The following is a 27695-nucleotide window of genomic DNA, read 5'->3' on the forward strand; positions in this document are numbered from 1 at the left end:
GAAAGAGTGAAATGAGAACCCTCAGTGGCTCTGTAAGAGCAGAGAGCATCTAAAATCCCTGTTTTCCACATTTTCTGGAATGTGTTTTTGTGTTACCACGGGTGGTAGAGAGACTTGCTTTGGTATTTTGAGTTTAGTCAAGTCTTTTAAACAGTTTACCTTAAATCACTTTTGTTCAGGATAGTAGCAAATTAAATGTTTTCAGAAGTCATTATTAAGGTATTACATTTGAAACTTTCTTAAACTCTTTAATTTTCAGGTTTTAAAAAAAAATCCCTTGCTCAAGAAACACATTTTGCTGGTATAGTTTCAGAATGTCAAGTACTGTGTCCTACTGGATCTTAAATTCTGCAAGGAACAGTATTGCCACATTACAAGGAAGTGGACGTTTGTATTCAAGGTGTGCCTCAAGTAGGAATAAATCAGAGTGGAAGCTCTTTTCCTGGATACCAACCACCCTAAAAAACAATCCCCCACATGGCAGCTTTGCTCTGCCGAAAGCCTACAGACACACATGGACAGAGGAAGATGATTTCCACTTACAACTCAGCCCTGAGCAGGTAAATGAAGTGCTGCGAGCCGGCGAGTCAGCCCACAAGATTCTTAAGCTCAGTAGAGTCCCAAATTCGGTGTTGCGGTTTGAGAGCAACCAGCTGGCTGCCAATTCCCCAGTGGAGGACCGGCGAGGTGTAGCCTCCTGCCTGCAGACCAACGGGCTGTTGTTTGGCATCTTTGATGGACATGGTGGCCATGCATGCGCTCAAGCAGTGAGCGAGAGGCTCTTCTACTATGTGGCTGTGTCACTAATGTCTCAGCAGACCTTGGAGCAGATGGAGAAAGCCATGGAAAACATGAAGCCCATGCTGCCCATACTGCAGTGGCTCAAGCACCCCGGGGACAGTATCTACAAGGATGTCACATCAGTCCACCTTGATCACCTCCGGGTCTACTGGCAGGAGCTACTTGACCTGCACATGGAAATGGGACTGAACATTAAGGAAGCATTAATGTACTCCTTCCAGAGACTGGATTCTGACATCTCGCTGGAAATCCAGGCCCCTCTAGAAGACGAGATGACAAAAAACCTTTCACTCCAGGTTGCTTTCTCTGGGGCAACAGCTTGCATGGCCCATATTGATGGAATTCATTTGCATGTGGCAAACGCTGGTGACTGCCGGGCCATCCTTGGTGTCCAGGAGGATAATGGCGTGTGGTCTTGTCTGCCCCTCACCCATGACCATAATGCCCGGAACCAGGCTGAGCTGTCACGGCTGAAAAGGGAACATCCTGAGTCAGAAGACAAGACGATCATCATGGACGACAGGCTACTGGGCGTCCTCATGCCCTGCAGGGCGTTTGGGGATGTCCAGCTGAAGTGGAGTAAAGAGCTACAGCGCAGTGTCCTGAAGAGGGGCTTTGACACCGAGGCCCTCAACATTTACCAGTTCACTCCCTCCCACTACTACACTCCACCCTACCTGACTGCTAAGCCCGAGGTCACATACCATAGGCTGAGGCCCCAGGATAAGTTCCTTGTGCTGGCCTCAGACGGCTTATGGGATGTGCTGGACAATGACAATGTGGTGAGGCTGGTGATGGAGCACCTGAATGAAGCAGATCGGTATAAGCCAGACCTGGCCCAGAGACCTGCCAACCTGGGACTCATGCAGAGCCTGCTCCTGCAGAGGAAAGCCCAGGGTCTCCACTCTCCTGACCGAAATGCCGCCACACGTCTGATCAGATATGCCATAGGGAGCAATGAGTATGGCGAGATGGAGCCGGAGCGGCTGACAGCAATGCTGACGTTGCCAGAGGACTTGGCGAGGATGTACAGGGATGATATCACTGTCACTGTGGTATATTTTAACTCAGACTCAATTGATGCATATTACAAGAGTGTTAAGAATCTCCCATCCTATTTCCAAGAGTAACTTAAATGCTCATCTAAGACATTTTCCTTACTCTTAAACTGGCTATTCAAACCTTACTGTTAAAAGGACAGGCAGATATAGGTTGCTTAATAATAGACTAATATAAGAAAAAAAAAGAACAACCTAAGTTTAAAAACAATAGCAGTGATTTCACATCCCTGTGTGTTTCGGTCACCTCTTCTATGCAGAGAGGACAGAGAGTAGAGACCATAGAATTGGCTTGAGCTCATGTAGGTCAAATCCTTTTATGAAGACACTGTTGTTAAACCGTGTCAGCCTGAGCCTTCATAGGATAAATTTAATCATGATTCTAAGCACATGAAGGACTTCAGGATCTTCTGGGGTCTTGCTCAAAATCTGCAAACTTGATCATTCTTCTCAATCACAATCATGGACTTTTAGACTATGAAGGAAGGTGTTATCTGTTTTTTATTTACCAAGACTTGGGTTTATAAAGGATATTACAGAACACTTTTCTATGCAACAGTCTAACCTTTTTTGTGATTATACTTCTGAAAACATTTTATAATGCTGAATTCTAGTTCTGTTTTAGCTTTTTAAAAAAACTGAGTCCTCAAACTTGCAAACAGGCCTGCTGTCAGCATGCTTGGAATGACTCATCTTTGTCTTCAGCTGAGAGTGAGAGGGGCTAGGCCTCTGGACCAACGGAATTTACTTGTGCAGCACTGTTTCTTATTAACCCCCTGAACCTTCAAGCCATACTAGGAGGTAACTACTGTTTAAGCCTTAACTCCTGGCCTTTCCTACATTTATCATTTCCTCCAGTGCTTAGCCTTTAGAGGTTTAGTCATAGCACTTAACCTTTCTAATTACACCTCTCAACAATTCTTTTATTAATTCCTACCTTTGCTATGCTGAACTCTCATCCTGCTGCTGACTACCTGGAAAGAATGCTTTTTCTTCAGATGGTTGTAGGGAAGGAAAAATGTGATCTCCTTGTGTCAGATGTTTAGGTAGGACTGGCTTATGCAGTGGATTGTGGACTTAAAATTTAGCCTTAATCTGGAGAAGACTTTAGAACAGTCACTAATCAAGGCTTCCTATGTGCATCTTGAGAGGCAGTGGGGAGGAGGAAGGAATGAGATTCATCAGATGGAACTCTTGCCCCTAGAATGTGGGATAAATGACCATTGCTACTTGTTAGGAACTAGACCATATTTAGCATAGGAGTTGGGGCAAAAATAAATGTAACCTGTAACGGCTTCCATCAGCTGCACAGTCTTTGTGCTTTTTAGAAAATTAATTCATGTGAATCTTTTTTGGGGGGATGAGTTTTATATTCCCACGAATTCCTATGTCATTTAAACAACAAAAAATGTGTCCTTAAATGGAAACACAGTATAATCCCACAAAACTGACATTTTTATTTTCCTGTTCTATATTCACAGATCTTTCTCATCTCACACTCTGGTGCCATCCACTGAAAGAAAAGCAAATAACTAGATTTGACAAACTTCCTCATTTTTCTTCATGTCTCAGTGACATTTATTCAAGTGTATTGGGATACTTCTAGCCTGAGGACATTTCCCTGTACATTTTCCAGTGCAACTGGTTAGCGGTATGGCTTCATCTAAGAAATTCTCTTTTGAATGCTTAGTCTTGGTCCTAATATTCTGAAACCATTAATATTCCTTCAAATCTCTTAGATCTTATTTCCGAAATAAAATGTGAAATACTACCATTCTGCTCTTATGAAGGTTTGTTGCTAGAGCCAAAGACTGCTTGTCTGACAACCTTTGTTCCTTATGCCCGCTTAACCCTGGCACACCCGCGGAGCATTTACCTGGATTATAGTGAATCCTGTTTTAGAGCCAGCATGGTCATAAATGTATCTGATTCAGTAACTTGTAGGATATCTGAGAGAATACAGACTTTCCAGCTGTTTCTCTGCTTAATAGATTTCCTGCTTTCTAATCGATGTATTGAGAGAGAAGAAAGGCCAGTTTATTGTCTGCCTTCTTCCACTGTGGACTTTGTCAGTTCTTTCCGTGAATGCTCCAAGGGGTGCCTCCTTCTGGTTAAACCCCGGTGTGTGTCTCTCTGACCACAGTTCTGCTGTCACAGGCCTTCCTGGTGGGCTACTACTTTAGGGCACTGGGATTTGAGAGGGGCTTGGTGGTACTTGTCAAGTCTTTTATCATTTGTCATTTATCAAAAGCATTTATCATTCCTTTTATGTAAAGATTTCAATTTTGACACTTCTAAAATGAACTAAAACATGAGATTGAACTGTTAATATTTTAGTTGTAACTTTATTCAAAAGTATGCTTTGATGCTTTAAATTGCATATTTATTATTATAAATAAGAAACTTTGATGATATTATCCTAATTTAGGTATTTTATATATAAGTAAAATACAGCCCTGCTGATTCTGGGGATTAGTCAAAATGGATAGAGAAGATGGTATTCTAAATTCAAATTAGTATGCTAAGTCAAGTTACTTAGATATTCAGTTTTCTGAGATGTTAATTGTAACATTAAAGCTAATTTATTATAATGAAAATGTAAACTTTGAGGTATGTTACTATATATAAACATTTCTCCCAGAGGTATGATTGGCCTAAAAGATCTCTAGTGTTGGGCATACTGAGTAAAGTTCAGATTAGACACAATTGAGCTGGCACCTTTTATACATAAGTGAAATATAAACAGCTCAAACTTGAGTTAAGGAAGAGAATAATTGTAGGGACCAAGAAAATGTGTTCAGGATGGGTCTGTCTTGACTCTTTTGTCCATCAGCCCCTGATGCCCCATGTTCGTCTGACAATTTTTGGAAAGCCTTAACTTCCCAGGTTAAGCCAGAATGTCCTGGAACTGAGCCACCTTACTTTTATCTATCTTAAAGTGGTTCATTTGTCTCTGAATGTGACTGTTTCCCATGACGGTAAGAGCCCCAGTGTAGCTTTAGAGCTGGGGAATGAATGCTGGTGGTAGCACTTGTCATGTGTGCTGCCATGTGCATTACTGAGTGGAAAACACATTTGGACTGCTGTGCCACCATCTCCTGAACAGGCTGAGGCTCTGTCCCTTAATGCCTCAGGCACCTAATATTTAACCTGCCTCCTGGAAAATATTTCTTATCAAGCATTTACTTGGAAAAATTATTAACTATGTTCTTTAATATTTACTGACATTTGTATTTAAAGCTGTATACCAACATTCATATTTAACACTGATTTTCTAACCATTAGCGATATTTAAGTAAAACTTATAAATAAAAGAGGCAAATGAAATTTGGTTTCTTTGGTTTGAATATTCTTTTTTTAGGTCCTCAGGGTACCAGTGAGACCAGTCTTTGTTTCATTACCTTTATCTGGCCATGGAAGATTTTAGTCTGTTCAAGAGTCCACCCAAAAGAGAAGTGTTCTCTGCAAATGTTTTGTGGCTGCTGACCACACAGGAAGTCCTCATTTAGTGTTAACCATGTGTGCAGAGACCTAAAAAAAAGGAAAAGGAAGGAAGTAAAGGCTTTTGTCGTGAGGATTTCCACACTCAGTGCCAAAGCCTGTCTGCTGGGATTTCATATTATTTAACTGAGCTTGTTAAATCTTAAATTTATGTTAATCTTAAATGAAGAGCCAGCTTTGGGGAGAGGTCTAGGCAGCCACCTCCATAGAGTTAAAGACTCCATTTCTTCCTACCCCCACTGACTGTACTAGGTCTCATTGCCGCTGGAGTGGTACAGTTCATAAGGACTGCTCCAATGGATGCTTCTTAAAATGCAAATACATTATTATTAATTATTAATGTCATTAACATCAGTCATTAACACTTAGTGTGGACTAGGGTAAGTTGGGCCTTGAGCAGATTTGGAGGAGGGAAAGGTGGAAAGGGAGCGTCTGAAGTCTGATAAGGTTGACTAGAGGACCTATTGCCTTCTTTTTGTCATGATAAAACAGGCCTACAGGTTTAGAAACTTGCCCTTGACAACCTGATTTGAGCTAAGTTTACAGCCCATGCACTTATCCTAATACTGAGCTTTCAGAAAGGTATAGTAATTTATGAAACATCTCTTATTACCCAATTTTGGCCCCAGGTAATTTGGGATGAGGAAGAGAAGTAGATGGTGCTAAAAAGAAGCTAGATATATTTGACATATACATTCCAATATTTCATCATTTTGGAACATGATAAAAAGGGAAAACAATTAAATTTTAAAAATTAAGCTCTTCGCATTCTTTAACTAGAGGGAGAAAGCTCATACTGTTCCTTTCTCCTGTAGAGTTTTTATTTAACTTTGCTCGATGCCCTTAAATGCCCTTAAGTATTTCCCAAGTTGACGATCCTGTGAACCGTGCATGACAGATGCTCCAAATGGCTCCCTCTGGGATGGGTGAATCTTTACAGGATTTTTATGGGTCAAAGTGTCTTTGCTCCATTGGCCCCTTACCTGACCTGCTCCACATGAGAAATCACTTGCTGGGAGGAACAGGCAGGGAGTGAGGTGGCCAGAGTTCCAGTTCTGACCTTTGCTGGCGGCGAGTAAATAGGCCTGACACGTGGAAAAGTGGTCTGTAGAGGGACTGACTTTCCAAAGCCAGCTTTATCGCAGATCTTAAATATCCCTGCCTTTCCAGGATTCTGGAAAGCCCTCATTTGCCCATCCCTGGGGTCAGGTGTGCAGAGCTAACCAAGGATGGCCCCATCCACCTGGGGCTGAGAGGCCCATGACACTGGGCACAATAAGGATGGGAAGGGGCCAGTCCAGGGAAAAAAAGCACAGAGGCGGTTCAGACCAGCAGGTCTGGGAACAGGCTCCTGGGGCATCGTGGACATAGGAATGAGAGTTGCAGTGAAGGCTGAGAGGGAGCTAGCCAAAAGTGTCTGGGAGGGCAAGGAGGAGCCCCTCAGGTGGTCTTGAGGGATGGAGAAGTGAGTAAGGCCATGCAACAACCTCAGAGGACTGTGGTGTGACTTGCTCTTCATCAGCCTGGAGAGGGGTGAAGGCAATGCAGAAAGTCCTACTTCAATCCTCCCACTTTCCCCACAGCATTATGACCAGGTATTGTTGGGCATTTGTCCTTGTTTTTCTCCTCCACACCCCCATCCCTGTCCTATTGATAGTAGAATGAGTGAGGAAGGATGGGCAGGACAAGTGGATGGAGGGGTGGATGGATGGATGGATGGTTAAGGGAGGAGCAGATGAAGAAGAACTAGCAAAAGAAAGAGAGAGAGGTCAGAGAAGTAGGAGGGAAACCATGTGTGGTGGGGAGGAAGAAAAGAGAGAGGGAGAGGAATGGCCAGTACCAGAGAAGACCATGGGTGCGGGTGGGTGGAAATGAATCATTTGCCAAAAAAAAATCACAAAAGAAAGGCGAAAGCCACTGTGTATTCTCACGTGGGACTCAGGACACAGGGCAGGCCTGGATGGTGAAGCAGAAATGAGGAATCAGCTCTGTAAGAAAAGGCTGCCTGAGCTGCTGGGATGACCCTCTGAAACAAAGCAATGCAGTGGGTGGGGGACAAGCTGACAAGTTTCTTGGCTTGGGAGGGGAGAGTATCCATGGGTTCACTTGGGGTCCCAGAGGCTTTGCTGACCCCGCACTGTTATTTGGCATGGAGAGATGGAGGAGCTGGGCCTCTTCTGAGCTCTGCTTGGCGGCTTTGTCACTAAATCCTGAGGATGGCATGATGAGAGCACCAATGGGGAGTCCTGGGCTGGCACAGGCCCTTGGCTGTGGGATTCTGTGGTGAAGCAACATGAGGCAGGAGGCTGCCTCTAGGTGTCGCTATTTGGCCACGTTGGCATCAGAAGCAGGTGGAATAGCAAGAATGTGTTCCTGAGATGAGGCCCTGAGGCTCACCCCGAGGCGGAGCAGGGTCTCCCTGAGACTGCAGCCTGGAACACCCTTCGGGAAGCCTCACCAGACCCTGAACATCACTGGGGCTGGAATAAGTGCGGGGTTGGGGGAGGACACTGTCCCGTGGTTACTCAGCCCTGCCTTGTGGGGAAGAGGCTGCTTGGGTCCCAGGGTGAGCTACAGGTGGTGGGCGAATGGCTGTCACTTTTACCAGTCTCCCCCATGGTGGGTGTTCCCCTCTGTGGACTGCCCCACACCTCTGAGCCCTTTCCACTCCCATCCTCCTCCACTCCCTGCAGCCACCCTCCCAGCAGCTCTGGGGTCCATTCCCTTCTGTTCCAGCCCCAAGAATGGTCCAAACCATCTTTATCCTCCCCCACCCCAAAACAGGTTTCCCCTCCAGTCAACCGCACCCAGCATACAGCAGTCAGAGTCATCTTGGTCAGACTCAAATCTGACCATGTCAGTCTTCTCTGAACCCCTCCATGGTTCCCCATCACCCTGGGGAAAAAGCTCAGAATCATCCCCAGGCTGGTCTCCCCAGCCTCCTCTCCTCCTCCAAGCGTATATTCACTACTGCCATACAGAGAAGTGTTAAAAAAGAAAAAGATGTCTTGTCTTCCCCTTACAAGCTGGAGTCACCTCTTTCAAGAGTTGGGCTGGCCCCCCTGGTCACCCTGGGGATGGAACCTGGAACCCTCCACCTTTTGCTCCTTGTAGTAGTTTTGAGGATGACCACAAATGCTCTTCACATCAAGTGGTGGGGTCTAATTCCCCTCCTCCCGAAACTGGGCTGGCTTTAGCAACTTGTTTCTAACCAATTGAACACAGCAAAGTGACACTGGAGATTGACAAAGTTAATGTGCAGCGAAGTCTTGATAATTGGTGAATCTGATAGAGGGTTGTGACAGTTAATTTTATGTGTCAACTTGACTGGGTTAAGGGATGCCCAGAGAGCTGGTAAACGTTATTTCTGGGTAGAGCTTTGAAGGTATTTCTGGAAGAGATTAGCATTTGAATCAGTAGACTGAGTAAAGAGGTAGATGGGCATCGTCTAATCCACTGAGGGATAGAACAGAACAGAAAAGCAGAAGGAAGAGAAAATTTTCTCTCTGTTGAGCTGGGACATCCTGCCTTAGGACAGCTGGTGCTCCTGGTTCTCAGGACTTTGGACTCTAACTGGGACTTACACCTTTGGCTCTTTGGTTCTTAGGCCTTCATATTTGGACTGGAACCACACCGCTGGTTTCCTTGGGCTTCCAGCTTGCAGACAGCAGACTGTGAGACTTCTCGGTCTCTATAACCACATGAGCCACTCCCCCATAATAAATGTCACAACCGTATAAGGCAATTATTATGAACACATTTTACAGATGGTGAAACTGAGCCTGGAGACGTTAAATAATGTGCCCAAATAAAAGCAGAGTTGAGTTTCGGACCCTGGTGTCTGACTCCAAAGCTGCCTATTAGCTGTCATGGGATTGCTGAGCCATCATGCAATTCTGTCAAATAGCTATTCATTTAATTAAAAAACAAACCAAAACAAAAACATGCTCTCTATGCTCTCCAAAAGCCTGGAAGGAAAGTGTGAGCTGTTGGTCGGTCCATGGAAGCATTCTAGCAAAAGCTGAGGGAACACTTGGCAAGATGTAAATTTGGTAGACTACGGGTGGTCCAACCCTGAGGCTGGGCCCTGTGCTTGTGCTTTGGGAGGACAAGAACATGTGGAAGCTAAGGGGGCAGTGGTGGTCTTGAGCAGGAAGGAGGGACCAGCAGACAACGACCTGCTCTGGTCCTCTGACCCTGTGAACTTGGACTAGTCTCTGATCCCTCTCCCTGCCCTGGGCCTAGCAATTCTGGCTTGGGGGAAGAGTCCAGAACTCACCAAACAGTGAGGCTTGCTCTCCTTCCCAGCATCTGTCGGAATTTCTCTAAGAAAGAGAGAGACAGAGAGAAAGAGAGAGAGACAGAGACAGAGAGAAAGGAGTGGGAGGAGGAGAGGGAGAGAGAGGAAAAGCGAAGGAGAAGGAGGGAGAGAGGGGGAGGGAGGGTCAGGCAACTTCACAAGGGGATTTGAACAAAAATGGTCATGGCACTTGTGTTTGTTAAGAAAGAGAAACTGGACACTACTGACATGTCCTTCTTCTACATACTAGACAGATTCTGGTGTATCCATCCTGGTGGACTTTACAAGGAATAGTGAAAAAGAAAGTGACAGAAGAAGATCTGTATTATTTGACAGGAAGCTGCTAAATGTAAATACTTGTAAATGAGGAGATGGAGTGGGAAATTAGATTACAAAACAGAATGTACACTGTGACCCCAAGTTGAAACCCTTCCCCCAGCCCTCACGCACACCCCTCCATCAGCTCCCTCGTGACTTACCCCATTGGTCAGGGGGCCAGCCGGTGGGGGAGGGGACCACAACTATATTGGGAAGGGGATGAGATCACCCAAAGGCTGGCAGATTTAGAACTGGGTAACTTTTTCCACCCATGTGGCTCTCAGAGACTTCTGTACTGGGTTATAAATCTTGGTGCCGGCCTGCAGGGTGGAGGGTGGCCTTGTTCCAGCTCCCCAGGGGTGGAGATGGTGGCCGAAACTGTATAGGGTACAGGAAACTGTATAGGGTACAGGTGCCAGGCTGAAGTTGAGATAAAATGGCAGAGTAGGTCTGGGGTTCCCCGGGCCCAATTGGGACCCTAACGAACCCGGGAGAAACCCTGATGGGAGTTGCTGTGGAGGCAAGAGGCCTGGGCTGGCAGGGGAAAGGGGTCTAATTCTAGCTCAGCAAATAACTGAGTTCATTTCAACTACCACCCTTGACCTCAGTACCCATCAGACACCCTCAAATCTGTGCTCCAGCCTCTCGGAAATGTCACAGTGTGTCCCTATCCTCTGGGCTTTTGCCCAGGCAGTTGTCCCGGCCTGGCTACCCTTCCCCACTCCAGCTGCTTTTGTCAGCCCTCACCCCTGAGCTGGGTCAGGTGCCATCTCTCCCCAAGTCAGTGTCCATCATATTGGCTTGTTCATGTTTATTGGAGTGATCTTGAGAGCAAGGGCTGGCTCCAGGAAAAATGCTAGGACATGGTAGATGAAGGAAAAGGAGGATCCCTAGAAGGGATGGGGGTCAGGAGAGGACCAACGGTGTGTCCAGCACTGTTTTGTGCCAGGGCCTTGAGGAAGACCTCAGAACTTCAGGCTCCCCACACTCCACAGCAAACAGCAAGAGAATGTGGTGTGGGCACCCTGACCTGGACTTTGCAGGCGAGAAGCAGGATCTGGGCAGAACCGGAACGAGCCGGAACATCCCCTCCTGAGCCTGACCCTGAGCAGCGCAGCCGAGAATGGAATTCTCCAGCTGGATGGAGTTGTTCCTGGAAAATCCCCACAAGCCTTTCCAGAAATGTGCTTTTGTACTTGACTCTGGCTCCTTCAGATTGGCAGGGAGGGGGCCTTTTGGCAGCTGGGCTACTCAGGCAAGGACCTTGCTTTCTCTGAACCCCTGGGCCTACACTTTGGGAGGGCCAAAGTAGAGATTCACACATCCGTTGAGCACTGTCAGCTTCACAGAATTCTCTCAACACACCTTGGGAGGCAGGGATCAAGGTGCCCAACGTTTGAGAAGAAAGCTTGTGCCCAAGGTCATATAGCTGAATCAGGATTCAAGGCCTACCCATTGAGGGTTGGCCTGCATGTGGCCCACCCCATTCAGGACTCTCAAAAGAGCGGGGCGAGCCCTCAGACTGAGGATGCCACTTCCAGCTCAGTCCTACTTGACTGAGCCTGTCCTGGCCTGGTGCCTGCCACTCTCAGAATAACCCTGGTGGTTCTGGGCACAGATCATTAGCCACCTGGGACCTATTTTTGTTCTTCGGGTAAGAAGGAAGTCTCACCTTGTGCAGTAACCACTTGGGGCGAAGGTGGAACATGTGACCTACCCCTAACCCCAACTGACCTTGTGGTCCTGCTAGGAAATGGCGCCAGACGAGAAGGGGGAGGCCTGGCTCAGCCACTCTCCCTTTCTCTCCCTGCCTCGCCACTTCCCAGAACCTGGCTTTCTACCCCATCCCCAATTCTTGGCAGCCCACACTCTTCCCCTAAACCCTAACACTCTGACCAGAAAGCCAAGAGCATCTTCATTTATCTTTATGATCCATTGCTAAATCTTACCCAACTGAACGGCCAGAAAATTCTTTCTCACATCTAGCTTTGGAAACAGTCCATTTCCTTAGGTCCCAGCTAGAGGGTTCTAGACCAAGTTCAGCAGCCATCTGGGGATCCAGCATCTAGAACTCAGCTTTGAGAATCTAGGGCCTGGAATCCTATGGGGTAGCACTTAATAGTATTTGAGGAGATGACAGAAGCTATGGGCATACCACAGACACTCTGAAAGAGCAAATACAATCTCAAGGGTCATGGACCCCAAAAGCCATTTATAGAGGGGTGATCCCTGAGGGTTGGACCCAGATGTACATAAAGGAGCACCCTAAGAGTCTTGAAGGGGCCCCTTTCTGCTGAAACCAGGTGCGTGGTGGGGAGGAATATTGTGACCTGTACTCAGAATATAAGATAAATACATTAAAAAAAGACTGGATGGAAACCTGATAAAAATGTTACTATAACCTCAAAAACAAGAATGGCTATAACTGTAATGACAATAATAATGTAGCTATTCTCATTTTTCCAGAGCCAATTATGAGCCAGCCCCTGTGCTAAGTAAGAGTTTTGCTTATATTATCTTAATTAATCCCCACAGTGTGCTCCTTCCTGTCTCCGCGGCCAGAGGCCTATGGGGTGAGCTCTATAAATGAGGATGGTTTTTGCCAGGTCCGCAGCTTCCCTGGAGTTAGATGGACTCTCAGGCCCAATATACAGGGGATGCTGTGTCCTCCCTGCCTTTAGCGTTGAGTGTAAGAGGGCATGGCTGGCCCCCTTGGGGATGCCTTTGGGGAGCCAGCCAGACCCACTGAGCTCACCCCAGCCCCCATTTGGCCCTCTTCCTCTAGGCGTTGGAGCTTGAAATAGAGGCCGTTTGAGAGCTGACAATCAAAGGGCAACTAAAAAAAGTTCCCTCAGTCTGGGCTCTGTCGCACACAGCTCTTAGGGCCTATTTTCGGGGAGAGGGTGTCGACGTGCCAATGGAAAATCCATGGGGCGGGAGTCTCCAAGGTGGGGGACCCATGTGCCTCCCTCTCCCCATCCTGGACCCCAACCCCGGAGCACATGTGCATGAGCGTGCGCGCGCGCGCACACACACACACACATGAGCACATGTGCATGAGCGTGCGCGCGCGCACACACACACACACACACACACACACGCACACACACATACTTACAACCCTTAGCTGTTCCCTTTCCCAACTGTTGAACTTTGTTACCCTTGCAACAGCCCCAAAAAAGAATGAGGAAACTGAAGCTCAGAGAGGAGAAGCAACTTGCCCAAGGTCACACAGCTTGGAATTAGGCAGGACAGTGGCCAGCCTGGGCTTCTGTGGCTCACAGTACAGTGCTCTCCCCATGGAGGCAGCCCTTGCCTATTGCCTCACTGGAGAAACCAACACATTGTCTTCTAGGGCATCGAAAACTCGAAGATGGTACATTCTGGGTTGGCCTATGTAGGAAGCCGAGGGTGACTCGAGGGTCTTGATGACCACATGAAAAGAAATCCCACTGAAAACCCCAGGCCAGCTCTAATGGGACCTTGCCTGGCTGAAGGAGAGGTAGCTGGTGCAGGGCCTTGTCCCAGGTGAGCCCATCCCCCCACCCTGTCGCTGTGACCACCTTACTGCCCCCCTGCTCAGGCCTCCAGAGCCTTGCAGCCCCTGCCAAGTTTCCAGGGAATGTGTCAGATAAGGGGCTGGTGCTCATGACTCCCTCCTCCCCAGCCACTATCTCTGACCCTGCCACCACCAAGTGGGTAAGAATAGCAACAGCCCAATGAGTGGGCGTACACATAGCAACAATACAACAATGTCTTCAGGCAGGCAGCTTGGGCCTTCAGATTGAGAACAGATCTCCAGGTCCCGCTCCCCATCCGTTTCCAGCCCCATCTGGCTCCCCCACTGTCCTGGGCCTGAAGCCCTGCAATGCCTTATAATAAAGCACCAAGCTTCATCTTCTGCCACTGCTGCCTTGGGGGAGGGGACCTGGAGGAGAGCACACTGCCATGTCGATCCTAGTGTGGGACTAGAGCCCTGACCTCCACTGAGAATCTGTGTGACCTGAAGCTGGAGACTGTCCCTCTGTGGGCTCATAAGTGGGGAAAGGTGGCACAGCAGCCCTATGCAGCATGGGAAACAGTCAGCAAGGCCTCTCCTGGTGCTAGGGCTCCTCATTGTCCTGGTAACCGCAGCCTGGCCGGGCTACTGAATACCTCTGCAAACTCTGACCTTTTGACATCCTGGTCAGTGGGTATGTGGATGGGGTAAACGCGTGGGAGTTCCTGAGATATGATCACAGGGTGGAGGGCATATTGTGGCTGAGTCCCCTCTCTGAGGCTCCCTGTGACACTCCTGTGGGTGTGCTCCATTGTGTTGCAGAAGCGTGCAAGGGTAGCCGCATTACTCTGAGGGAAGAGGCTGTTGTCATGGAACCTGGAGTGAACGTCATTGTGACATCCGAAGCAAGATCTAGGGAGTCTTGTGTCCAAGTTCTTGAGTCACTGCGACACCTGGGGGGTAATCAAAGGAGCTGAGTCCCCCAGTTCCTGCGTCAGTGGCCCCTGTAGCTTTGACAGCCTGACTCACTGCGTGGGTCAGACCAGACCCAGGCCCCTCCCCCAGCCTCCTCGCCCCTCCTCTTCCAGCCCCCTCGCTCTCCTCATCTTCCTCCTGTTCTCTTCCCCTTGACCCTCAAGCTTACTGCTTGTCTCCCCCCATGTCCCACTCTAACCCAAGGAGGCTTATGAGATGCTAGGGAAGGGGAGGAAGAGAGGGGCTGAGGTGAGTTCCTGGCATTCTTACACATTGTGACATAGGCACCAGGCAGACCAGACTTAACATACACTTACACAGACACACATGTGCATGTGTATGCACACACACATGCACGCACACACATACACACACCTGATGGAGGGACAGGCCCCCCAAGAAGTCTCCTAGCTCAGTCTGTCAACATTAGCCCTGCCAGGTGGGCTCCCACACCCCTGTAATCCTTTGGGTCCTCTCATATTTCTGAGGCCCTCTCCTTAGGAACATGCTATCCTGCAGCAGCAGGAGGTCTAGAGGTGAGATAAGAGGATGAATCTCTGCCCTGAGGCCCAGGCCAGAGGTGTGGGATGGGTATAAGTGGGTGTGGTGGGTGTGTGTGGGGTCGGGGTCTCAAGATTGTTTCCTTCTTTGTGAGTGAGGGCCAGACTGACCTCTGGGCCTCTCCCTTCAAGAGCCCTAATCACTGGAGCTGGAAAAAATTTAAAAATATCCTCATGTTTACATTCTTTCCAAGCCCGCCTCCTGATCCTCAGTGCCGGGTCCCTTTGATCTGGCCCTGTGCCTCTGAAAGGGGCCTGGGAGAGAGGGAGCATAAGTTCCCCACAGGGGTGGACTCTGACACTTCCTTCAGCTCCAGACCAGTCCAAATGCTGTAAGACCCCTTAACATCACCCAAAGAGGGTCACCCAGCAAGGCTACGTGGTGGCTGGAGTTGGGGCCCCTCTCCACACTCACTCCCAAAAGTCTGGACCTCATGTTCTGTACTAAATGTGTTTTGAGGGATTAGCTCATGTAGTCCTCCCAATAACTCCATTTAAGTGAGGCCCATTTTATCAACAAGTAAACCTAAGCTCAGAAAGGTGAATTGACTCACCTGAGAACACACAGCAAGGATTAGGCAGAGCATGAATTACATGTTCTTCTACCTACACTGAGCTGCCAGTTACCACCTACCTTTTGCCCTAGCAGGGTCTAGGCCCTGCCTGCCTGCAGAGGGCCTCATTAATGTGACTCTCCACAAGCACTTGCGGTCCTACCACCAAGCCCACAAACCAGTGCTATCTTCATGTTTCTCTCCCTCTGTGACCCAGGAGAAGCCACACCCCTCTCTGACTCTTACTTTCCTCTACAGATGGCAGGAAGATCGCAGAGGAGGCTCCTAAGATGCTCAGGGAAACTGAGCCTGTTTCATTGGAGATTGTGGACCTTGTGGTCAGCCTCAGCACTGACACAATCAGAGAATGGCCTGGGGTTTGAAGGCCTCCCCCAAAAAAGGCCCTCAAACTGAAGCAGATGCTTTGATTTGCCCTGGTACCCTGTCATCGACTTTTTCCTTTGTTGCTGCCCCACCCACCTGCTCACTAACTCATGTATCTATCCACTTATCCACCCACCCACCCATCCACCCATCCACCCAACTACCCAGCCATCCATGCACCAACACACTCATTCAACCACTTATCCACCTATCTACCTATCTATCCATCCAGAACGAGGACCTGGAAAGCAGGTGATTTCAGAGTCCCAGCTCAGGTGCTACATTCCACTGGCTGGATGAACTTGGGAAGATCCCTCCAACTCTTTGCAATTCATTTTCTCAACTTTATAAGGAGTTGGCTGGGATGATCTCTAAGGCCCTTCTGGGAGATCTTGTGGGAGCTGAGACCAGCTGAAGGCTGTGGACACTTCTAGAGCGGTTACTCGAATCTTGACCAGACAGACCCACCTTGTGTCCTGCTTCCAAGACTCCTAGTTGCAGCCCTTAACCTCTCTGATCCTCCACTGGAACATGGGGCCAATAATCCCGCCCTTACAGATTGATGGGAAGATTAGATGAGATGCTGCCTTTGAAGAGCTTTGTACCCCGAAGACTTCTGAATGGATGCAGGTCAAACAGATGAACCTGGGAGATGGTCAAGAAGCTCTGCTTGAACCACAGTAGTCAGCAAAGCCTCCAGTTTTGGGGCCAGGGCCCAGGATGGGATCAGCCTCAGAGACCCTCCCTGGTTTGGGGATCCTGGCTGAGTTTCCCAGCCTTCCCCAGGCCAACCAGGATTCCAGCCCCATCTCTCTTGGTCCCCATCCCACAGAATCTGCCAGGAGTGAAGCAATTATCTCCTAAAAATAGGGCCTGGGCCTCACTGAGGTTGTTTTTCTCCCCTCCCTGTGATTTACTCTCATCAGCTGAGGGTGCCTGGGACAGCAAGTCCCATCCTGGCTCCCCAGAGACCCTTGGGATGGGGTCATGGAGAATCAGCATGCGTCTGGAGTCAGTCAAGGGTCAGGGATTAGAGGTCAGTCTGGAGGTTCAGTCAGGGCTCAGCAGGCACCAGGGCTGTGGTTTAATTTTGGGCCAGTGACTGGGGTTCACCTGAGGCAGGAGCAGCCACGGGGGTTTCCATCTGAATGATTCCCCCTTCTCTGACTTTCTGCGGACTCACTATGCACTCACCACCCTGTGTGTGAAACCCAAAGGTGTCTTGGGGCTGGCATGGAGGCAAAAGGACCCATTTCCAGCTTTACTTCTCCTGTTACAGCCCCTTGGGGTCCTCACGATTCCTGCCCAGACCCCTCCTGAGACTAAGGGACCTCTACCCATCCCTGTGTGCAGGTGACTCATGTACAGAAACACGAGTGTGCTCACTCATGAGCACAAGACATGAACTCACAAGGTGCCCTCCCGCAGCAAAGATGATATACAGAAAAACACAAAAATGACACTCTCAAAGACACCTTCCTCAACAATTACCTGGACAGAGTTGACTCATCCAGGGTCTGTAGCCAGTAGTCTCCAAGTCCCCATGGAAATGACCCACCCTGCTCTAGCCTTGAGGTCTCACCAAGAACACATATGATGCCCCTATGACGTTCCCTACAGGGGACTCAGGCTTGTCCCTCAAGCCCCCAGACCCTTCTGTGCAGCAGGAGATGGGGAAGAAATGAAGGGGCAGGTGGACACAGGAAACACGCACATGCCCATGGACACTTGGGCACAGGCACAGCAGTCCTTTTGGGCCCATGCCCAGCTCTCTGAGGCTTTATTATTGGACAAACATGAGCTATTTGGAGTGCTCTTGTGGGCAGCTCATGAAGTCAGCGTTCAGACAAGTCTTGTGGTGTTGCCTCCACCCCAGGGCAGTTGAAAGTGCTTCTCTTCTGTCCTGGCCCAATGGAGCTGCAGTGCTGGGCCCTCTCCCAGTGGATTCAGATGGAGCCAGAGGCCAAACTCCCAGTGGAGGCTGCCTGGATCATTCAAACCTCTGCCTTCAGGGGCACACTGTCCACTGGCTGATCAAGGTCCTTCTTCCTCGACAGGGTCAAGTGGGTGAATATGAGGATGAGGAAGATGCCTGAGGGGCCCAAGAGGGATGGGTCAGTCCTCAGAAGGAGCTGTGGAACTGGTCCACCGCTAGAGACTTCCTGCTATTGATATTGGTTTAATAAGGAAGCAGCGTTTCCCAGACAGCATCCCCAAGGCTGGGCTGGTGGGACTCTGTGCTTCTGGTACCTGGAAGCCCTCCTGCCAGGCACACTGAGGCTACCCCAGAACCCTGCCTCCAAGGTCCCCTCCTCTGGGGAACAGTTTGGGAGGGGGTCATCTGGGAGCCAGTGACTTGTTCCCATGGACCTCTGAGAGAAAGGGACATTGTAGCATTATGCTAGAACCAGCCAAGAAAACTGGCCAGGAAAAAATTTAGTGGGGAGCTAAAGATAAAAGGGGAATGGAGAGGGAGACTTAGATTAAAGGACTTAAGCTAGAAAGACCTGGGCTCTGCCACACGCTGGCTGTGTAACCATCTACAAGCCACTTAACCTCTCTGAGCATCAGGGACCTCTTCTGGAAAATGATGTCATGCCGGGACCTACATCACAGGGTTGTGGGGCTGATTCAGTATGATAATCTTATGCTTGGCACAGAGCCTGTCACAGAATCATTGTGTAATAATATAACATTAACGCCGTTATCATGATGACAAGGAAGAATATGCTAACAGGAGGCAAGAGTATAGTGACTATGGGAGTTGGCTGGGGTGGGGAGTGGGAGGTTTCTTCTCCAGCCTGGAGGGCATCATGGGAACAGGGGCACTGTTTATCTGGAGGCTGTGTCTCCACCCATGCTGTCACCCTCCCTCACAAAGGAGCCCAACTTCCATTACCTATTGCCATCAGGGTGCTCATAAGGATGCCCAACGCTGACAGCTTCGTGGGCATGCCCTTCATGCGGCCCACCTTGCGCATGCACTCTCTCTCCACATTGCAGCGGCACACGATCACTGGGGACAGTCAGGGGTGGAAGAGAAGGGTGGAGGGGAAGGGCTCCCCAGTTGCTCAAAGCCCCAAGCCGGGCTCAGTTGGCCGGTATGTATGTATGTGTACGTTCATGCACATGTATGTATTCATGTGTGGGGAGGGGTGCCATGCTCCTCAGTGTGTGTGCCTGCATAAACATGAGTCTGTGTGTCCAGCCAAAAATGTGCAGGTGTGCACAGGCATTTGCTGTCCATGGGAGCCTGCATGCATGTGTGTGTACCCAGCCCCTCACCCTGCATCCTTCTCTGTAAGGCCACACAGAAGCCCTGGCCTCACCTCGGACCGGGAGCTGCCACATCTGGCCATTACGGCTGACAACTACGGGGACTACATGTTCACGTGGCTCCACCCAGTGCAGGGCCAGGGCGAGGTAGGCATGGGAACCTGTTGGCACCATAAGCAGTGATCAGAGTCACTAGCCTGGACAGGCTTCTTGGGGCTGCTCTCCCTAGATCCAGCCCCATCCCCACGGTGGAAAGACATCTCACTTCCAAGCGCCATCCCCCCACCCCCACCATTCCCCACCACCCTCCACCCCCCACTCCTGCCTGGGTCATAGCCCCTCCCCTTTCCCCCACCACACACCATTGAGAGCCTGGAGGCGCCAATCCCGCTGCACAGTAGGGTTGGGACCAAGGGCAAAGCTGTAGGAACTGTGACCGCCAGCCTGGTCAAAGTCCTCACTGGGTCCACTGACAACCACGCCATGGTTCTGGCGAGGTGTACAGAGGTGTCGAGTGGGCACAGGGGCCAGAGTTGGGAGCGGGGCAGAAGGGGACTTCAGGAAGTGGATCACGACGGTCACAGACGTGCTCAGTGTTGGCTCGTCTGCAGAGGAGGCAGTGCTGAGCCCTTCTGGGCCCTTGTGGGGGTGGGGTGAGTCCAGAGTCCTTAGGCTGGTCCCTTTCCCCACGGCCCATCAGTCTTACCCTATTTGATTCCCCTGCCATACCCGCTCCCTCCACTCTACCCACTCCTCTCCATCCCCATCGTTGTCCCCATGCCAGTCTATTCCTCACAATGCCCTTCACCCCTTTCACTATCCAAATAACTGCCATGCCTTTCTGTGCCTTTCTGGATGCCAGGCTAGCCCTCACTGACATCCCCACCCCCCACCAGTCCCACTGCTGGTACCAGGACCCAACAATGTGGATGTGCCCTGACTGTAGAGCTCACCCCTGGACAGCTTAATTCAGAGCTAAAACTTGCCTCCCTGACATACCCACCCCTGGGCCAGCTCTTTATCCTGTCAAAGTGGTGTTTGGAGTCGTCCACACCTGACCTCAGTGTCCCATTCAGGCTCACCTCCTGGCACACCCGCCCAGCCCTTTACCCTCTGCTGTCAGCCTGTGTCTAAAGCCGACACCCTGAGAGGCCCTCTGGGGCTAAGGGGCGGTGTCTAGCCACGAGGGTGGTCTGAGGGGAAGACCAGGCATTCTCAGAGAGGGACACTGGACCCAGCCCCTCATCCCTCCCTCCTAACTGGGGTAGAGTTGATGTCAGCAAGGGCCCCGGGGAGGCAGCTTGGTCTTGCCTTTCCATCTGTCTGTCTGAGGTTTGTCTCCCTCCCAGAGGCCCCCATTGCTGCCTGGCCATACCTGCATCCCGGGCCTCCACAAGCACTGTGTACATGTCCCCAGGCTGGGCGCCCCGCAGAGGCCGGGCAGTGTGCACCTCCCCAGAGACCTCTTTGATGCAGAGCCAGCCCTCTGAGTCATTAACCAGGGAGAACCTGAGGCCCAAAGAAGATGGAGGGTGGGGAGGCACTGGTACCATATATCGGGTCTTGCCCAGAGATATCCAGGGCCTTGTGACCTGCTCACGTTCCACATCCCCTCTGTGACTTAGAGGTAGCAGCAGTGCCCAGGTTGCCTAGTCTCTCTACCCAGCTTCAGGGACTTGTTGAGGGCCAAGGCTTGACCCAAGGATGCTGTGGATGGGGAAGGGATTCTCAGAGTCTGGGGGGCTTGGTTCAACTTCACTAGTCCCAGGTCATCCCACAAAGGGGCCAGGATGGGGCCAGAGCCTGGGAACAGCCTTGTCTAAGCTAAAGTCTGGATGGGGGGCGGCTGGAGGAGGTCCTGGTCCAGATAATATGAGGAGGCATTATCTGAGCTCTCGTAGGGTCCAAACGCCCCTCTCCCTGTCCTATCCAGCTCGTTCAGCCCTGATATCCGCCACCCCCACCCCAGGAGTCACAACCTTGTCATGAGCCACAGTCTGAGGAATATTCCAGACCATAGATAATGTGAGTCACCTCTGAGGCCTTGGAATTATCCCTGGGGAGCAGGGGAGATCCAGCTCAGGTAAGGGGCTGGGCTTTTGGCTCACCTGAGGGGACTGCTCATGGGGTCTGAGGGCTGGATGGTCAGCAGGAGGGAGCCGGCTGGGGTGCTGACTGGGACATTGGCTTCATAGCTCTCTTGGTCCAACTTAGGGGGTGGCGTCACCCTCTCCACCAGCAGAGTCACCGTGGCTGTGGCTCCAGGGCCTGGGCCTGGCCCCACCAGCTCTGCTACGCTCCGCACAACCACCAGCAGCATGTGACTTGGAGCTGCCTCATAACTGAGGTTCTGGAACCAGTGGGGCCTGGGTCACTGTGTGTGCCAGGGCATGGCACACTTGTATATGCATGTGTGGGTGTGTATACCCCTTAACCACTCCTGGCCCCTTACCTTGAGGAGTCGCAGTTGGACATGACCAGAATCTGGTTCCCAAGCTAGGCCAAAGGTCCCATCCACATCCCCTGCCTCAATGGCAAAGTCCATGAGGCGGAAGGCAGGCTCAAGGTCAGCATCAGTGGCCACAAGTGTGGCCACCAAAGTTCCAGGCTCTGTGTCCTCGGGGAGGCTTATGGGACCAATCTGGAGATATGTGGAGGGGCCGTGAGTCTCCCATCAGTACCTTCCCAAGGTCTCTTTTTCTCCTCCTGCTTACCTGGGAAGTGGTGAACTCTGGAGCATGGTCATTGATGTCCGTGATCGTGACAGAGACCTCACATGTGCTGCTGAAGCCTGAGGCAGGGGAGAGCATGTTGAGGAGGCCAGGATAGAAACAGAGGGGACAAGGAGCCTGAGTCGTCATCAGGGTCACCATCAGGGCACTTACCACCCTCTGCTCCTCCTAGGTCAACAGCCAGCACTTGAAGCAAGATATTCTGGCCAGCGTGGAGCGGGAGAGCCCCCAGTGTCACACTGCCAGAGGTGGAGTCTAGCTTGAAGGCACTCCTCTCTGTCCCCTCCTCAGGCTCAGGGCTCAGTAGCTGGTATACAACGTGAGAATTGGGGGAACCAGGGGCATCCATGTCCTCTGCCAGCAGATTAGTTACCTTGGTGCCTGCAAAGACAGCACTCACTTAGGTGAGAGCAGGGCCCAGCCTGGAGGCCTTATGTCACCCACTCCTCTTTTGTGCTGGACTGAATCTGAGCTTGTGTGTCTGTGTGTGTGTGTGTGTGTGTGCGCGCGCGCGCGCGTGCACGCGCACGCTGTGGAGGGACAGTGAGGCTGGCCCCAACCCAAAGAACAAGATGGGATTGTTCATAAGGACTTCACCCTTCCCCCAGCTCCTGACAAAGACCATAGCCCACCTGGGAGGCTGAACTCAGGGATGCTGATTGGGGTACCACGTGGGGGGCAAACGGGCACGTTGTCATTCTCATCCATTACCACCACCTGCAGCTCCAGAGGTTCTGTGTAGTCCTCACCACGGGTATTCTGAGCCCGCACCTGGAGCAGGTACTATAGTGGGCAATGGGAGGCTTCAAATGAAGGCCAAGGGCAGCTTCAGCCTGGCCCGGGTCTGGGTGGCCAGCTCCAGATCTTCTGGGTGCTCTTTCACTGCCTCAGTGCCTGTGGGGGATGTGACACCCCCAGAAGCCAACCAGACAGTGACCAAGCACCCCTTAGTCTGCCCTCCTGGCTTCCCCCTCACCTCACCTCAGCCCAGGCTTCTCGGTCCAGCTCTCTGGTCACATAGAGTTTCCCCTCTGCATCCACATCAAAGGGTCCGGGGGGCTGGCTCTCCAGGTGATAATGTACATTCCCCCCACTCCAGTGTACCTGGGAGAGGGACGCAGAATGGGGGCACCCCAGGACAAGAAGCAGGAACAGTCTGTGTCAGTCCTTATTGCCCAACTGTTCCCAGATGAGGAGCCTGGGCCCCAATTACTATGTGACCCAAGGCAAGTTGCTATCCTCCTTGGAGTCCAGGTAGGGTCCTTCTGTTTGGAGCACTTGTGGTTGTAGCAGTTCCATGGTGGCCTTGCCATGATCCAAGCCTGGGCCCTACCCAAAGTGCCTGAATGACAAGGTTGTTTGATTTTCTGCCCTCTCAGGCTGGGCCTGACCCCAGGGCATTCCTAGAAGAGGCCTGAGACATTCCTGGCCTGGGTGACAATCCCCATGGCAGCAGGAAAGTGGCAGCTGTTGTCCCTGAGGAAGCCTGGGGCAAGTTCAGGAGGTCAGAGCACAGAGCCGTGCCTGTCAGAGAATAGCAGGTGAAGGGCTGTGGGCCTGGTCCCAGGGCTTTGAATGTCCTACTACATGATGAAAACTGATGCGGACAGTGGAGGGAGGAGCACAGGTAGACGAAGATGAGAAATCAAGCTGGGCCCCAGACCCACCCTCCAAATCCCCATGAGACTCAGGCTCAGCTGTACCATCCATGGGGCTACTTCAGCTGCTGACAGCCACTTACTCACCTGAGCAATATGGTGTGGGTACAGAACTTTGAGATTCTCTGCCAGGTGGACAGGATCTAGGGGCACCCAAGTGCTCTCTACTACAGAGACATCTATGGTGGCTGTGGCCTGGTGGCCTGAGGCCTGGTCACCCATATCCTTGACCTGTACCAACAGCTGGTAGGATCCCTCCAGGGCCTGATCTAGGCTCGTGCTCCCTAGAAGGGGCAGGGGGCTCAGATGAGTAGGGTGCTAGGGAGAAGGGGTTCAGAGCATCTTTTTCAACAAGATACTAAACACAAAGCCAAGCATATGGCAGGTGTTCGGGATATTCCCTTGGCCAAGTCATGAGAAGGACTTATAACGCTATTGTGAGCATCCAACTGGGACTTGATAGTTTGCAAAGTCACTTTCACATCTATTCACACAATGAATGATTGATGAACTGGTTGAGTGGATCACCAGGATGTGGGGAGGAGTACATGGGTGGATGGGTAGATGAGTAGATGACTGGTTGGATGAATGGATGGTTGACTAGGTGGGTGGATGTGGGTTTGGGAAGCAGTAAAACGGATGGGGATTTGGATGTGTTTGGATGGATGTTTGGATAGACTGACTGCATATGTGGTTGGGTGGTAGATGAGTGAATGGTTGGTTGGCTGGGTGGGTGTCTAACTGACTTTTCTTTCTATTCCCAGCCCATGGCTCTGATCTGAAATCCCAGGTCCAGGTCTTTCTTGCTGTCAGTCGAAAGGTCTCCCAGCAATGTCCTAGGCTATAAACCCTCAGATCTCTCCTATCTTTGTTCCTTAGGCCTGGCTTTCCAGAGTGCAGGGCTGAGAGCCTCCATCCACAGGCTTTCTTAACTCTCCATGCATTGTCCTACCTCCATGCATGGTTCATGCATGGCCTTTTGTCTTGCTACTCTCTCCGCCTAGAATGTTCTTTCCTCTTTTATTTTTCAAGCTCTAACCCATTCTTCTATTACCATCTTCCCCAGCTTTCCCTGACCCTCCCCCCCATCACACCCAGCTCAGGCTCACCCTTGAGGCTGAGGGCTAGAGCCCCCAGCTGAGGCTCCAACTGGAACATGTCTGGGGAAGGCTTAGCTGGGGCCTGGTTCAGGATGTGGAATCGAAGATCTGAGTTGGCTGTGCCTGGCTCATCCCTGTCCGAAGCCTCAAGGAAGAGGAAGGGAATGCCTAGTGTGTATGAAGAGGACAAGCTTAAGGATTAGGGAGGGTGGGAGAGTCTGCCATGCCTCCCTATCTCTCCCTGGTCCTTCCTTCCATATCCGCCATTATATCAGGACTCAAGGTGAGCCATGGCTTTTTACCCCACTTTGCAGATGAGCAAACTGAGGCCAGCATGGATGAGACTCACCTGAAGACCTTCAGTGGGGTACCGATGGGACAAAAATGGGAGGCAGCAGCTTGGACTCTGGCTGCCCTGTCCCTATCCTGACTCTCTGGCCATCTTTTTACTTTTTGTTCTCCTGTCAGTGCCCACCTGACCTTGCTGTGAGCTGGCCACCCTTGGCACTCACCAGGCCTGGTGCCCTGGCTCAGCTGAATTCTGTAGATAGCCTGGGAGAAATGGGGCACCTGGTCATTCTCATCCTTCACATGCACAAGCACAGGCTGTGGGCCCCACAAGACACGTCCATCCTCAGTCTCCAGGGTGACCTGCATGGAAAGGTAGTCAGTGCCCTGCCCTGACTTCACTGCTCTCCCCTGCACCTGACCCAGCCCTACCTGTAGCTGGTACTCTGCTTGTTCCTCTCGGTCCAGGGGCTTGGTCACCAGCAGGAAGCCAGACTCTTGATCCACAGCAAAGGGGCCCTTAGCTGCCATGCCTAAATTTCCTGACAGCACAATCTGGCCCTCAGCTTCCCCACGGGGCAGAGGCAGCTAGAAGTGAGGGATAGACATGAGGGGAGTAGGGGCCAGGCCTGGGGGATGGCCTCTCCACCCAATGGCCCTATTTTATATGTGAGAAAGTTGAGGCTCAGAGGGGGCTAGCACTTGCCTGAGGTCATACAAGTAGTAACAGGACTGAGATTCAAAGCCAGAGCTCTTTCCCTTGCACCTGATGCCCCCTAATACTCCCCACCCTTCTTCCTAAAGTCTGAAACTCGTCCCCCAATACTTCATTTTTTTTTAACTTAAAGTTCTACTTTCTTAGGGGATTAAAATCTTTCCAGTCATGCACACTATATCGCATATTCTCTGGAGGGCAGAGGTTAAATGTGAGCCGAACAAGAAGAGAAGGAAATGCTGAAGGCAGAGGAAACAGAACTTGGGGAGAGGGCAACCCATCTAACATTCAAGCTCACCTTGGTCAGGTACAAAGGAAAATTTCCACCATAGTTTTCCGGGACTTCCACATATAGCTCTGTGGGCTGGGCCTCAGGGAAAGCCTGTAGGAGGGTTCTCACCTTGTCACCAGGCTCTATCTTCCTGCCATGGCTGCTGGGGACCTGACAGGGAGGGAAATTTCTACCCCTTCCCTGGGCCTGGCCATACCATGGCCTGTTCGCCCTTGGGCCTTTGACTTCATGATCCCACAATAGGCCTATAGCCAGCTCCGATTCCCTCCCTCAACTACTACCATCCATGGTCAGTGTAACTGGTCCAGGTGGAGTCGGGGACAAGGTTGTCAACCCCCAAAGCCAGGACCTAAAGGAAGAGAGCAGGGCCCAGCTCACCTGGGGGAAGTAGAGGCAAAGCAGCCACAGCCAGGCAGGGACCATGGTCAGGACACGCCTGAGGGACATGGCAGTAAGGATCCAGCCCAGATCAGTGGGCAGGGGGGTCCCTTCCATCACCCTCCCCTTAGAAAATATTCCTCCCCTCATCCCCACTCAGCCCCAGGCTTTGGCTTCTCCAAGCCCCACAGCATGTAAGTGTCCCTCCTTCTTTGACTAGACTTCCTCCTATTTAGTCACTGTGAGGCAGGCAGCCTGGCCTCTTATCCCCTGTCCTTCTATGCTGCCCCAGCAACTCTCGGAGGTGCCCCTCCCTCTCCTACCCACTTGGACGCTGCCACCACCCATTCCTACCCTTTCCCTTGCTTCAGCTTATTCTAAACATACAGCCAGAGAGACCTCATGATAGACTGGCCTCCTCCTCCTCCCCTTACAAAGATCTATGGCACCCCATTGCTTGCAGGGTAGCATGTAGCTGCTCTACCAGGCCCACTCACCAAGGCCCCCGGCTGCAGTCACCCTGCTGCTTCTTGGTTCTTGTCCCCACAAAGATCATCATGGGAGTTTCACCTTTAGATCTTTGTCTCCTTCCCACCTTAGCCTCCCCAGTTCGCGGATCTCAAAGTGGTAATTTCCCAGCAGCCCTGAAAATCACAAAAGTTTGAAGCTAGAAAGACGCTGATGACTCTGAGGGTCACTTCCTGTAGTTCCCTCATGTTGCAAGCAAGTCCTAAAGGACAGGGCCTGACCAAGGTCGCAGAAGATTAACCGCAGGCACATTTCTCCTGGAACAGAGGATTCTCGGTTCAGGGTCTCCAGGACTGTTCTTCCTTCCACTGCCATCCTGCAGATTCAGAGTCCCCTCAGGGCAGGGGACCTGCCCTCATCTTGGCATTTTCCAGCACTCAGCATGGAGCTGGGCACACAGAACACGGACAACCACTCCAATCTTCCCTGGACAACTGGAGGACAGGGCAGTGTTTCTCTTTCCCCAAGACACACCCCACCTCAGCCCTGCCCATCCCCCACCCCCAACTCCCAGGCCCTCACCTGCTGGTACCTAAGACTGGCTCCCTTGGTCCAGCAGCTAGGCAAAAGAGCTCTTTCTCCAAGGAGCACTGGCCAGGCCGGGTAGGGCGGGGTGGAGTACGGCAGGGCAGACACTTGAGCAGGTAGGCGGTCTAGCCACTCTTGCTCAGGAGTAGAAAACACCACTGGGCCCACTGCAGCAGGCCTGGTCTGCCCAGCCCCCCGAGTTACTCATTAACTTTGGAAAGCTGGGGGCTGCCTAGCATCCATGACTGCC

General features: G+C 51.1%; 2 protein-coding genes across 6 annotated transcripts in view; one reads left to right on the forward strand and one right to left on the reverse strand.

Moving 5' to 3' along the window:
* Nucleotides 1-5186, forward strand: part of PDP2 (pyruvate dehyrogenase phosphatase catalytic subunit 2) — a 6989-nt gene extending 1803 nt beyond the window's left edge. For 3 of the 4 annotated variants that reach the window (XM_015587807.2, XM_006909735.3, XM_015587808.2), the window contains exon 2: nt 260-5186. In XM_015587807.2, the coding sequence (XP_015443293.1) occupies nt 315-1931 (1617 nt within the window). In that variant the 5' untranslated portion in view covers nt 260-314 and the 3' untranslated portion in view covers nt 1932-5186. The remainder of the gene's footprint in view (nt 1-259) is intronic. The other variant, XR_003045733.1, reaches the window with a different exon arrangement.
* Nucleotides 5187-17712: 12526 nt separating this feature from the next.
* CDH16 (cadherin 16) lies at nt 17713-27566 on the reverse strand. Of its 2 annotated transcripts, none has more exons than XM_025045242.1 (19): nt 27450-27566; nt 26887-27033; nt 26390-26447; nt 26018-26101; nt 25437-25592; nt 25229-25367; nt 24726-24884; nt 23704-23900; nt 22940-23062; nt 22591-22741; nt 22112-22339; nt 21941-22017; nt 21679-21867; nt 21335-21576; nt 20602-20735; nt 19589-19831; nt 19280-19387; nt 18850-18966; nt 17713-18042 (listed from the first exon to the last, which is right to left on the reverse strand). In XM_025045242.1, the coding sequence occupies exons 2-19, from the start codon at nt 26946-26948 to the stop codon at nt 17945-17947; spliced, it is 2565 nt and encodes an 854-aa protein (XP_024901010.1). In that variant the 5' UTR covers nt 26949-27033; nt 27450-27566; the 3' UTR covers nt 17713-17944. The 2 variants fall into 2 exon arrangements, with proteins under 2 accessions (XP_024901010.1, XP_006909922.2); XM_006909860.3 differs by having other exon boundaries at nt 27440-27566.
* Nucleotides 27567-27695: the final 129 nt, after the last annotated feature.

Source organism: Pteropus alecto, unplaced genomic scaffold, assembly GCF_000325575.1.
Source record: "Pteropus alecto unplaced genomic scaffold, ASM32557v1 scaffold42, whole genome shotgun sequence".
Lineage (NCBI taxonomy): Eukaryota > Metazoa > Chordata > Mammalia > Chiroptera > Pteropodidae > Pteropus > Pteropus alecto.

Coding starts and splice junctions, on each gene's coding strand:
- CDH16 (XM_025045242.1), bottom strand. CDS start 26,948: ATGATGATCTTTGTGGGGACAAGAACCAAGAAGCAGCAGGGTGACTGC. Junction 25,593..26,017: donor TTCCTTTGTACCTGACCAAG/GTGAGCTTGAAT, acceptor CCTCACTTCTAG/CTGCCTCTGCCCCGTGGGGA. Junction 18,967..19,279: donor GTGGCAGCTCCCGGTCCGAG/GTGAGGCCAGGG, acceptor GACTGTCCCCAG/TGATCGTGTGCCGCTGCAAT.